Raw genomic sequence first — 13,305 nt, forward strand, 5'->3', positions numbered from 1 at the left:
TTTAAATTAACTAGAGTGTTTGATCATCAATTACCCAAAGATTATTGTAGATACTGTTGTTTCCTATCATGATTATATGTAAACAACCATACTGCAAAATAAATTTTGATAGTAGTGAAGTGTTAGACCTTAAATGCCAAAACTTGAATCTCATAGGTGCATTCTTTAGAAATACATAATACAGTTTAGAGACTATAGAAACTTACAGTTTAGAAACTTTAGAAATATGTAATATAGTTAGAAATGCAAGAATCTTGGCCTGATGGATTGTTTTTTTATTAATAAGCATAGTATTATGAAAATCTACACATGCTATTAATGCCTTATTTGTAGTCCTACAAATGAATCTCTTCTGGCCTAGTAACATGTATAGAATTAAACAGTCTTTTTACTTTATGTTTCACTTACCTAGTTCTGTAAAACAAACAGCCCCCAAAATTTAGTGGCTTTTTAGAGGGAAAAAAAGTAGTAACTGTTTTTTCCCCCATGATTCTTTGGGTTGGCTGGACTCAGCCAGTCTATTCATGTGGTGTCGGCTAGGATCACTCATGCACCTGAATTCACCTGGGAGCTCAGCTGGATTTGAAACATCCAAGATGGCCGGGGTGGCAGGAGTAGTTAAGGACTGTCTGGGCCTTTCTCTCCAGCGTGCTAGCTGTACTTCTTCATGGTGGCCCAGGGCTCCAAGAGGAAGTTATGAGGCTTTTGAAGTGTTAGGCTCATAACTTATACAGCATCACTTGGCCACATTCACTAAGGCCAGCTCTCAAGGAGAGGGGACTTAGGAACTCTACCTCTTAATGGAAGAAGTGGCATATTCAAGTACAGGAATGGGAAGGAATTATTGACAGCCATCTTTGCAGACAATCTACCATACTTACTATTACACTTTTGTCGTACAAAAACATTTTTAATTCCAAAATTGAAATAGCAGAAAATGATAATCAATCATGCATATTTTTCTTTTTTGACTGATTTTACATAGTGATAGTTTTTCTGTTCCAAATTAACAATGGCTATTTAGCTGAGATGTTTAGAACCACTAATTATCAGTAAGCAAATAACATTTTTACATTTTTCTCCCTAGTATTGACTGTGCAGGTATTTTGAAACTCCGCAATTCAGACATAGAACTTCGAAAGGGAGAAACTGATATCGGCAGAAAGAATACTAGAGTACGACTTGTGTTTCGTGTACACATCCCACAGCCCAATGGAAAAGTCCTTTCTCTGCAGACAGCTTCTATACCTGTTGAGTGCTGTAAGTGAGCTTGTGATGATGTTTTAAAATTATGTTTATAATAGGTCATCTTCTGTTTTGCTTATAATGTAATGTTTAGATCAAAAGTGTAAACTGAGGCACAAGAGTCTGGCTAGCTGGTGTGATTTTCTTATATGGAAATAAAGCTATATGGTTAGAAGGGAGGAGGAATGCTGATCTTGAAGTTAGAAAATAGTTTCCCATTGTATTTTGACCGTAGGTAGCTGTGTGACTAGACAAAAATTCTCTTGACCACAATTTTCTTGTATGTAAATGAGGAAGGTGGGCTTGATGACACTTGAGGATCAAATCATGAAGCTATGATTCTTATACTGTCAGGTGGTCATCTTTATTTAAAAGATCAGGCTTCATGGTGGAAGATGCCTGTCTCTATAAGCTGATACTTTAGCTAAAGAAGGACTTACAGGATTTTTTAAAAATTATATTGGGGAACAGTGTGTTTCTCCAGGGCCCGTCAGTTCCAAGTCGTTGTCCTTCAATCTAGTTGTGGAGGGTGCAGCTCAGCTCCAAGTCCAGTCGCTGTTTTCAGCCTTTAGTTGCAGGAGGCGCAGCCCACCATCCCAGGCAGGAATTGAATGGGCAACCTTGTTCAGAGCTCACGCTCTAACCAACTGAGCCATCTGGCCCCCGTGTTTTGTTTTTTGACCATAACTTTAATTACATCATCAGATTTAGAAAGTAAATGCTTTCCCCCCTGATTTACAAAGGCAAGGAATGTAAAAAGGCCTTAGACCCTGATATTTACTCAAGCCCTGAAGAACTGTGGCCCTCTGGCAGGTTAGCTAGTGGGACTGAAATATTGAGACTGCTGTTTGGATCTTTAGGGCATAGACTTAGAAGTGTTTTAATTCCATGTTTTAATTTTGTATAGGAGGAAACTCAGGCACAAGTATCTCAAATACTCATCTAAGGTTATTTGCTTGTAGGTGACAGAGCTGTGCCTAGAACACAGGTTTTCTTAGTACTCTTTCGGTTATATTATACCATTTTATTTTTGTTAACTACCTGCATTCTTAATTTGGAATCACACCTACTTAATTACCTTTCTGTGCCTCTTTTTGATGTTCGCTGAATTGGAGTAATACTTTATCATTTTCCAATTGACTGTGGGAATCACTGAGTAGTAGAATTAATGTAGAAGTAATTTTTGTGTTAATTTTTAATAGATAACACAGGTACGTGGTACAGAGTTCAAAAAGAATAAGAATATAGAGTGAAAAGCAAATTTCCAAGTCAACTAGTTCTTTTTCTTAAAAGCAGCTGTCATTGCCAGTGTCTTTATTATTCTGCCAGAGTATTCTATGCCTCTATAAGCATATATATATATGTGTGTATATATATATGTATATATATATATATACACACACATATATATATATCTTATTTAGCAAAATAATTTAAGTTCGTAGAGTAGTTTGAGTTTTTGAGATGAAGTTCCTCTGAAGTGACTTCCTATTTTTTCTTTTAGTTTATTGAATTAATATGTGATCGTTGTAGAGAATATAGAAAATGCAGAATGGTAAAAGAGTAGTATCGAAATCTTTTGTAATATCATTTCCCTAAGGTAGTCATTGTTAACCATTTTTTCGGTTTTCTTTTCTTTTTTTTTTTTGTCTACACATGTATACAATATTTTCTAGTTGGGCTTACCTGATACAGTTTTATATCTTTTTTTGGTACTTTTGCTTAAAATGGGCATTTTCTCATATTGTTAAATATTCATCAAAAATACTGTTTTTTAATTCATACATAATTTTGTATTATGACTAATACCATTTGTTGAACACATTTTTGCTATTACCTTGTACCTCTGATGGCTAATTTCCACCATAAATGTCGAAAATTTGAATTAGTCTACTCCCTAGGCCAGTCAGTACTTGTTTCCATGCTTCTTCTCTGGGAGCCATTTGGAACTTAATTAAGGATATAAGTATATTTTCTGAGATCTAGATTTGGTGCTCAGTTCTTCCCAAGTGGTAGTTGATACTAAATCATGGGCCATCCCCGATGAAAGAATCTGTTTTAACATTCTCTTTGAGGGGCAGGGATCCCAATTCACATACCTTTTGTGGCTTCATATTAAATAGCTGGGAGAGATAAGAGTCCTAGTGAACTGGGCATGTATGCTTCCTAAAGGCATTCCAGTTTACATTTCTTTAAAATATTATTCTAGCCAAACAAAACACAGTTGACTTCAAAACCACCAATTTTTCCATCCAAGTAGTAGGACTAAAAGTAGACCTGTTTTCCAAGTGTGAAGAAGAATATAATCCACTTTTTTTTGTTTGTTTTAATCCAGAGAGAAACCTAGTTATTTTAGGCATTAGAGAACCTAAACAATCAAAAGAAGTATAATCTACAGCTTGAAGCTCAAGCAGTTAGGAAAAAAGAAAGAAAAGTGAGAAATAGGATCTCCAGAAACATAGCAACTTGGAATCAGTCAATATCAGAGAAAGGTGGCACCAAGGTCACTGTTTATAATAAATTCGTTAATTTAAATAATGATTCTAAGGCATTAAGAAAAACTTGTTCATGTACCCTGGGAATGAAGAGTGCAGTGCATATAGAAACATTTACATCTATTTTTTAAAATTCATTATTGAAATGTATACTTTATGTATGCTTCAGTTATTTATTTAGAAAATTGTCCATAATGGAATCCTGATGTCTTAATGATAATCTAAGTATTTTCTTGATGAAAGGGCAACTTGGTGTTTGTCCTTTAGAAACTTTTCTTCTTTTAATTGTATGCAACATAATTACATATCTTTGGATTTAATTTGCTTTTTATCATTACATTACATTTATCAATTTTAACACAGTTGTAGGGAAGAAATATATTAAAGACTTAAGCTAAAAAGAGAAAAGATGGATGATGTGAATGTGTTGGAGTCAATCTGAAGTTGCAGGCATTAATTAATTTCTCTTTATTGGTTTCTTTACAGTTGTAGTCGAAGAAAATAATTTAGAAATCATATAAGTTGAATAAATATTTTGTTTTCTAAATAGTGGAGTTATTTTAGTGGATATTGTTACCATTGTCTTAAATTGTAAAAGTCCAGTTTGCTTCTCTTTATTTTCATTGTCTAGCTTGAATTTGTCATTTATGTATGAAAAATTGTAAACTAATATTTTGTCTCTTCTCACCTTGTAACAAAAACAAAAACAGCCCAGCGTTCTGCTCAAGAACTTCCTCATATTGAGAAGTACAGTATCAACAGTTGTTCTGTAAATGGAGGTCATGAAATGGTTGTGACTGGATCTAATTTTCTTCCAGAATCGAAAATCATTTTTCTTGAAAAAGGACAAGGTAAATAATATGAGATTTGAGTTGATTGACCTCAATCTAAGGCACAAAAGGGTGAAATGAATTATTCAGATGTTTCACTGACATTAATCACAAAATAGATTTTCTAAAAGGTACAGTGATTATTTATGCAGATTTTATTGTAAACCAAACATTTATTAAGTTTTCATATAAATGTTAAGTTTTCATTAAAGATGTCTCAAAAGTAGAAGAATCCCCCAGTAGTTTTACTCCAAGAGAATTGAAAACATATGTCACACAGAAACTTGGACACAAGTGCTTATAGCAGCATTACTCGTAATAGTCAAAAAATGGAAACAACCCAAGTGCTCATCAGCTGATAAATGGATAAACAAAATGTGGTCTGTCCATACAATGATGGGATATTATTCGTCTATAAAAAAGAATGAAGTACTGATTTATGCTACAACATGGATGAACCTTGAAAACATTGTGCTCAGTGAAAGAATCCGGCACAGAATGTCCAGAATCAGCAATTTATAGAGACAGAAAGTAGATTAGTGGTTATAAGAGATTGGAAGAAGGTGTCAGTGGGGAATGACTACTAATGGGCATAGGGTTTCTGGAATTAGATAGTGGTGATGGTTGTAGAGCTCTGTGAATATGCTAAAAAAACTCTGAATTGTATACTTTAAAATTGTATGCTTTAAAAGAATTTTATGCATAATTATATGAATTATATCTTAATTTTTAGAAAAGTAGAAGAAGCCTATGTCTATCAGAGTATTTTAGCCCTTCTTGAGCATATTTAAAACATTTTCCTGACAATCATTCCCTCATATCTTTTTAATCATTTAAAAAATGTGAAATGAAATTCTATCCTTATAAGAATAATATAACAAATATTCATATCTGCTACTCAGTTTAAGAAACAGGACATTTACCTTTGAAGGCCTCTTTGTGCCCCTTCCCAAATGGATCCCTTTCCTGAATCAGTCCTTTATTTTTCTTTATAGTTTTATTTTATATATTTTCCTGTTTTTGGACTTTATATAATATTGCGCATATTTTTCTGAAAATGGTATTTTCAGAGGTCAACGTGAGTGTTTTAAGATTGATCCATGTAACTGAAGATCTTTCATTGTATGTAGTTTCAGTGTATGAATGTGCCACAATTTATTATCCAGTCTCTCACTGGATATTTGGGCCATGTTTTGTTTTTGGCACTGCCAAACAATAATAGCTAACAATGCTGCTATGAGCATTCTAGTTCTTAGCACCTGGTGGGCTAGGCAAGAATGTCAGTAGGTGTAAAATGGTATCTTGAATTTTGGGTTTGAATTTTCCTGTTACCTATTGAGGTTGTCATGGGCCACTTATGTTTCTTTTTTATGTAATACCTGTTCATGTCTTTGCCCATTTTTTTCCCATCGAGTCAGTTTTTATTTGTTAACTTATCGGATTGTTTATATATTCTGGATATCAAAGTGAGCTGGGGAAGTGCTCCATTCCACTTTCCAGATGTGTTTATGTCACCTTCCTTTGAACACACATGGCAGAGCTTACCTCTAAAACCTTCTGGGCTGGGAGTTGTCTTTGTGGGGAGCTGTTAATTTCTGATATTAAGTCTATTTGTGGTTATAGGACCATTTAAGTTTATTTCTTCTTGAATTAGTTTTAGTGATTTATATTTTCCAGGTGAATAGAAGAACATTCCTCCTGTGTTTCTCCTTTACTCTCATAATACTACCACACTCATAATACTTCTGACACCAGATGTGTGAGTTTCCCATACATCAAGCAATTCTTCAATACTAACTGGGTGTCCTCAATTCAGTTCAATTCAATTCAGTTCTGAAACTAACTGGAGTTAGTCCAGACCCCACAGGTTAAGGACTTAGTCCCATAAGACTACCCCCACTTCAGATGCCAATCTTAAGTAATAGGTCTCCAGGTTACCCATAACTTCTATCTGACTTGGTTCCCAAGACCCCTTTCGTGGATTTGATCATTTGGTAGAACAGCTCTCAGAACTCAGGGAAACTTATTTATGTTCACCACTTTATTATATAATAAAAGCTATCGTAAAGAGTACAGATGAACATTTAGATGGAAGAGATACATAGAGCAAGGTATATGGGGAGGACTAGGAACTCTGTGCCCTCTACCAGCACACCACTCTTCGAGCACTTCCGTGTGTTCAGCAACACAGAAGCTCCCTGAACCCCACAGTGTTGGAATTTTTATGGAGGCTTCATCGTATAGGCATGATGGATTATTCCATTTCCAGTCCCTCTCCCCTCTCTGGAGAATGGGTGTGGTCCTGAAAGTTCTAGGCTTCTAATTATGGCTTGGTTTTTCCAGTGACTAGCCTCCATCTAGGAGGCCACCAAGAGTCACCTCCTTAGAACAAAGACACTCCTGTTACCCAGGAAATTCCAAGGGATTTAGGACCTCTGTGTCAGGAACCAGGGTCAAAGACCAAAGATTAGAACAAAAGATGCACCTAGTGCTCTAATTAGGAAATTACAAAGGTTTTAGGAGTTCTATGCCAGGAATTGGAGGCAGAGAGCAATATGTATTTTTTCTATTATTTCACACCAGTATTTTATGTATTTCACCTAAGTTTTTTCAAATTTACTGACATTAATTTGCTCGTAATATTCTCTTTCTGCATCTGGAATTATATGCCTTGTAAAAAATTGTCCCGGCTGTTATTTATTTGTGTCATCTCTGTTTTTTTAATCAGTATTTCCAGAGTACTTGGCTTTGTTGATTCTTTCAGTTGTGTCTGTTTTCTGTTTCTCTGATTTCTGTATTTTTCCTTCTTTTCACCTTTTTTTGGGCATTAATATATTATTTTTCTTAATTTAAATACTTATTCATTTTTCATCCTTTCGTCCTTTTTACTTAAGTACTTGAGACTATACATCACCCCATTGTGTGTCTCTTGTAATTTCAGCACCTCTTTTTCCACTGAATCCTTTTTCTCAGAGTTTAAATATGTTCAGATCTTCTCATCCTAAACATTCCCTTTCCTTGACTCTGTCATCCTCATAACTGTCATTTCATTTCTCTTTCATTTATCATCCAACCTCTCAAAAAAGTAATCTGTCATCTACTTTCATTGCCTTACCTACTACTTACTTTTAATCTTTTGTCGTTTACTATATTGAAATTGTAACCTGTAAATTTGATAGCTATCTACTCTCCTTCTTAGCACCCTTTTACTTCTTGACTTTTGTGTAATTGTACTTAATCTGGTTCTCAGCACATCTTTAACTGTTCCCACTTTTTCTGGCCCTTAGATGTAGATGTTTCCCAAGATTCTGTATTCAGTTTTCTTTTCATTATATTCCTTTGTTCTAGGAAATTTCATCAGCTACCAAATCTCTATCCATAGCCACGTTCTTTCTCCTAGACTTTCTCCTAATCTGTGCTTCAAAGTACACACTTAATATTACTTTAGTTAATGTGCCATGGATACATAAAATATGAAAACAAGTCAGACTTCACAAAACAGTTTCGCTCACTGGGTTCCCCAACTTCATTAATAATGTCAGGGCCTTCTTCTTCTTGGACTGGAAACCGTGTTAACAACTGTCTTCTCCTTAAACTCACTTCCTTCCAACCCCTTCCGCCCTGACCAATACTGCCTGTCTTAAAGAAATATCAGTTCTGTTTCACAGTTTATTAATTCATCAATTATATATGAAGCAACTGCTATGTGAAAGACAAAGTCTAGGTATTAGGGATATAAGGGTGAGTAAAACCTTCACGTTTCCTGCTTTGATGCAGCCTACATTCTAGTAGGGGAGCAGACAATAAACATATAAACAAATAAGTGAACAAAGTAATTCCAGATAAAAGGGCTGTGAAGTGAGAAGGTAAAGTGATAGTGATGGAATAGTGAGCTATTTATATCAGGTGGTCAAGGACTCGCTTTCTGCTGAGGTCATATTTTAAGCAAAACAGGAATTACGAGGAAGAGATAGTACCTCAACGCTATGCCTTTCCACTGTAAAAATTCATTTATGTCTAATATAATAAATATGTGTGTATAAGGCAGTTTCATTGTAGAATTCATTTTATTAACCGAGAGCTTCACTTTTAAGAGCTTTTGAATCCTGGTGGCAGTTTATTGGCTTCAGATGAGATCGCAGTTGTGAACATGTAATTCCCATTCTGAAAGCACTTTCAGTGATCCCTTCATTTTTTTAAGCTGTTTAATGTGGCATTTAGGCCACAATCTGTTGCCTATCTTTCCAGCCTCATTTCTTACTGCTCCCTGCCTCATACTTTACACTCTACCATCATGGCTGCGTGTGGTCCTTATATCATGTGGTTTCTTCTCATCTTGCCTTTGCTCACGCTATCTCTTCTGCCTAGATTACTATTACCCCCACCCCCAACCAACATCATCTGAGTTCCCCCTTATATTTAAGCCTTAACTTCCGGAGCTCCTTGAGAAGCTTTTCTTGTCTTACATCCCCACCCCAAGACTATGTTAAGGACCATGACCTCTGTGCTCTTGGTGCTTCCAGCGTACAATTTTATTAGTTAGTGTAACTACCATACTTCGTTGTAATGAACTGTTTGTATTTGCCTTTCATCCACAGAGTGAAGGCACGGTATCCTATCTCCGTTATCTCAGTAACCAAAGTGCCTGGTATGTCAGCAAATGATTGCTGAACTGAGCCGTAATTATAAGTAGGCATCATAGGGTTTGTCTATATTGTCTCTTGTGCATAAGGATGACCAGGAAATGATAGTCCCAATCTGGAAAGTATTTGATTGAGTCTCTCCTGATATCTTCACAGACCAGATGAAGAAGTCATGCTAGCTGTGAAGATACTTGTATGGGTTAGTCACTGGGTGAATGCCCATGACATAAAAAGAATGCTTCAGAATAGCCGCTCATCAGACTGAAATGAGAGCTTTAGTAGCCACGCGGGGCTCTCCCCAGGTCAATAATTCACTTGGAATAAAGAGACAGAAAATGTGTGGGCCAGATCTTTACACAAATCTGTAAAGCCTAGAAGCCTATTTTAGAAGACTGTCAGTATCTAAAAAGATCTTGACAAGCCAAGTGATCCAAGAAAATGAAGTCTAGTGGGGATAAATTAACGTAACAAGGGTTGGGGGTGGAGGAACCAACCTGCATAAGTGTACAGTGTGGGAGCTTGAGCTGGGCAGTAGGAAATGTGGCAGACTGAGGAACACTTGCTAGCCACACACTAAGTGTAAGAGAGAATATGGTACGGCTGCCCCAGAAAACTTGTAACAGAGACACAGCATCTCTATATAGGGTGGCAAGAGCCTCAGTCAGTCTCTGCCATGCTGCACCATTTCTCACCTGGACTATCACTTCTGGACCTGGAGCATTTATTTGGAGGGAGGTGGTCACACTGGAGGAGTGAAAGAAGAGTGATCAGGAAGGCTGAAATATTATGTAAGGAATAGATGCAAACTGGGGGTGCTAGCCAGCAGAAGAAGAGACACAGGCAGGTATAACTGCTTTTAAATACCTGAAATCTTGTCGCACAGAGAAGCACTCAAGATTTGGTTTTGGTGGCTTTAAGGAGTAGTAATTAGACCAATGGTTGGATACTATACATACAGTTTTCATTTATCACAAAGAGCTTTCCAGCAGCAGTTACTGTCCAAAGATGAAATGGGTTACTTGGTGAGGGAGTGAATTTCCCATTATGAAGGCATGCAAGCCACAATTTGGTGGAGGGTGCTCTCAGATTTTCAAATATCACTGGGTAGAAGAAACTCTGTGGGGCCTGCTAATTTAGGCAGGCCGTTTTTTTCTCTATGTTTTTTTCTCATAGGTACACATTTTATTTTCATAATGGAAGTCAGTGAGAAAAAGATTCCCTTTGCCAATAAATTTGTAATACTAAATACATTAGATTTTGTTTATATGCTTCATGGCTTGAATTACTTTAAATTGTCAATTGTTTCTTTCAACAGATGGACGACCTCAGTGGGAGGTAGAAGGGAAAATAATCAGGGAAAAATGTCAAGGGGTAAGAAATTTGCCTTATTTCTTTAGAAATAACTAAGAAGTTTAATGAGCAAATTGGATAATGCTGATTATGGTGCAGACGAGGAGCCTTTTATCTGTTAAGTAATAGAAAAGTAAATTAAAATTTTTAGAAATTTGGATGTGAGATATTTTCCTGATATTAAAATTAAAGTTTAAGCAAGATAAACAGTTGGTGTTTTCAGCCCCTCTTTGTGTATAGCAAAGAAGAAATTAGAAATGAAAAATTTTAGAAGTTTCTTACTGAAGTTACTAATTTATTTCTCTGAATTCAGTGAAGAAATCAAACAAATTCAATAAAGACCATATTTTGCCTACAATATAGTAGGCAAAAAATAGGAGGAGGACAAGCCTTCATGGGTTTATGTATTTGATACTCTATTCCCAACTCCTCAGCAGTAAGCCTTCCAGGATTCAACACTGAAAGCTGTGGTCCCTTCCTGGTTGGAATGGAGACAGAATCTTCTTTGAGGTAGAGAATACCACTTCCCACAGTGCTCTCCAAAGACTTTGGAGAAATTAGGTGAAGGATTGCAGTAGGTTTGGAGCTAAAGGTTTTTACCCTGGTTGTGTAAAATTATTTTTTATATGGATACAAATTTTGTGCATTGTCAGTTTAGAAGATTTTGAATATAAAATTTAAGATAAGGAATCTAAACTATAACATAACTTGGGAAATATTACATTTGATTAGAAACCAGAATAGACTTCCATTTAAGATGTATAGTAATGTGGTATTCAGCGGAACAGAGTATCTCACTATATGTCTTTTACTCATCCAATTGGGTGAGTAACAAGCAGTTTTTCCTTTAATGGTTTACTTTAAAGAGCTCATCTCTGTTAAGACTAGAGTATCCATAGACTAAATCTTCAGGTGATCTACATGATCAGTTGGTATGCATAATGATCTATGGTGGGAGGGTCTGGGTAGATAAGACTGATGAATAGTGCTGAGTTTAGCAGGTGCATTTCATTTTTAGTTCTGAGTGTAACACAATCTTCCTTTCCATGCTCCTTAGGCTCACATTGTCCTTGAAGTTCCTCCATATCATAACCCAGCAGTTACAGCTGCAGTGCAGGTGCACTTTTATCTTTGCAATGGCAAGAGGAAAAAAAGCCAGTCTCAACGTTTTACTTACACACCAGGTACGAGAAATTGTGATGGTTTGCTACAGAGCTTTCTTTCATAATGAAAAAAAGTTATTCAATGAATCCTATATTAGAATGTTCACGGTAGGATGCTTTATAATCAATAAAAATTCCAATATATGCCTAATCTATAAAGTTTGTGTTGACTTTAAATATTAGATGTTATATCAGTTGTTATTTTGTCATTTATTATAATGAAATTAGAAGATGGAATGTAGATTTGAAGTGTGTTTTTCAGGAGCTACCAAAAATCACCAGCACTACAGGAAGGGCAAGTGTTTCTGAATGTGTGTAAACTCCCCTTGTGCCCTTAGCATTGCAAGAAGTGAGCTTTAACAGGGAAGTGACATGATCAAAAATGTGTTTCAAAAATCATATTTCCTACAATATATAAATGTATCAAATTAACATGTTGTGCACCTTAAATTTATATAATGTTTAAAATAAAATTACTTTCCCTATATTTCTTCTGTTTCTGTAAGATGTCAATGACCAGTTTAGTCTTTTCTCAGATTGCTAACTGTGGAAAGTGAGATTTATATGGGAAAAACCAAAAAAGGTTAAAAAGTGATTGAAATCACTAGGGTGTTTGGGATGTGCAGAAGGTTTTTTAGAAAGTTGGGGGGATAGGATTTAAAATAAAGAAGTTGAAATCGGCCTTAGATGGGAGAAGGAACAGGAAGGAAGGTAAAGAAGATGAACAAGATGGATGTGCATTAAGAAGGTTTGTAGATTCGGTATTGCGGAGTTGAGCAAGTTTCGATATGATAGTGTAATTTTTTTCGGTGAAGAATGATGTGAAGTCTCCTGTTTTGAGCAGAGGGGAGTGTGGTGATTTGGCAGTTTGAAGAGTGTGAAGTTTGATATAGTTGGAAAGACAGCTAAAGACATACAGTGCAAAAGTGTTATCAAATGCTGTTGAGATGGAAGACTGTAAAGTCTAACCTGAATAATGAGGGAGAGGGCTTCTGGGATTGGGGGGAAAAGCAGTAGTGTATGCAGATTAGAGATTTTGATTACTACCCTCATAGTGGTAGTAATTGAACAGATAAACAGACAGGAGAAAGTATAATGCCTTTACATTATCAGCTTGTGAATTGGGAACACAATATAAAAGCAGAGTCCTAGAGGGCATTACATAGGAGAATGGAAGTCAGTGGTTGCCCCAGAGCACAGAGAGAATATTGGCCTTATGCTTGTCATTACTGGTCTTATGGTTGACAGAATACAAATCAGATGGCACAAACTAACAGAAGGAAGAGTGGACACATAGGAGTGTTTGGATAATCCTTGTTCTGGTTGATTACTGTCTTTTTTCTGCAGCATTTGGCTTTTTTTGTTTTTTTCTAAAATGAAATTTTGAATAAAATTTTTACAAAAGCAAATGCATACTGTGAATTATTAAAAAAATCACAAGTTGAAAAATATTTTAAAACACCCAAATTCTTTTCCACTTTAAAACTGTCATTCTATCCTTCTACATCATTTTGATCCACACATAGACACAACTTTAAAAAAAAAAAAAAATGGAACCTTACCACATATACTAATTTTA

At 35.8% G+C, this 13,305-nt stretch overlaps 1 protein-coding gene across 1 annotated transcript in view; it reads left to right on the forward strand.

The window, feature by feature from the left end:
* NFATC3 (nuclear factor of activated T cells 3) overlaps window positions 1-13,305 on the forward strand; it is a 96,616-nt gene that overhangs the window by 52,424 nt on the left and 30,887 nt on the right. The window contains 4 exon segments of the mRNA XM_081032659.1: window positions 1,088-1,260; window positions 4,451-4,591; window positions 10,529-10,584; window positions 11,621-11,747. Coding sequence (XP_080888785.1) covers window positions 1,088-1,260; window positions 4,451-4,591; window positions 10,529-10,584; window positions 11,621-11,747 — 497 coding nt within the window.

The sequence above is a fragment of the Rhinolophus hipposideros genome (genome assembly GCF_964194185.1).
Source record: "Rhinolophus hipposideros genome assembly, chromosome: 21".
NCBI classification, from domain to species: Eukaryota; Metazoa; Chordata; class Mammalia; order Chiroptera; family Rhinolophidae; genus Rhinolophus; species Rhinolophus hipposideros.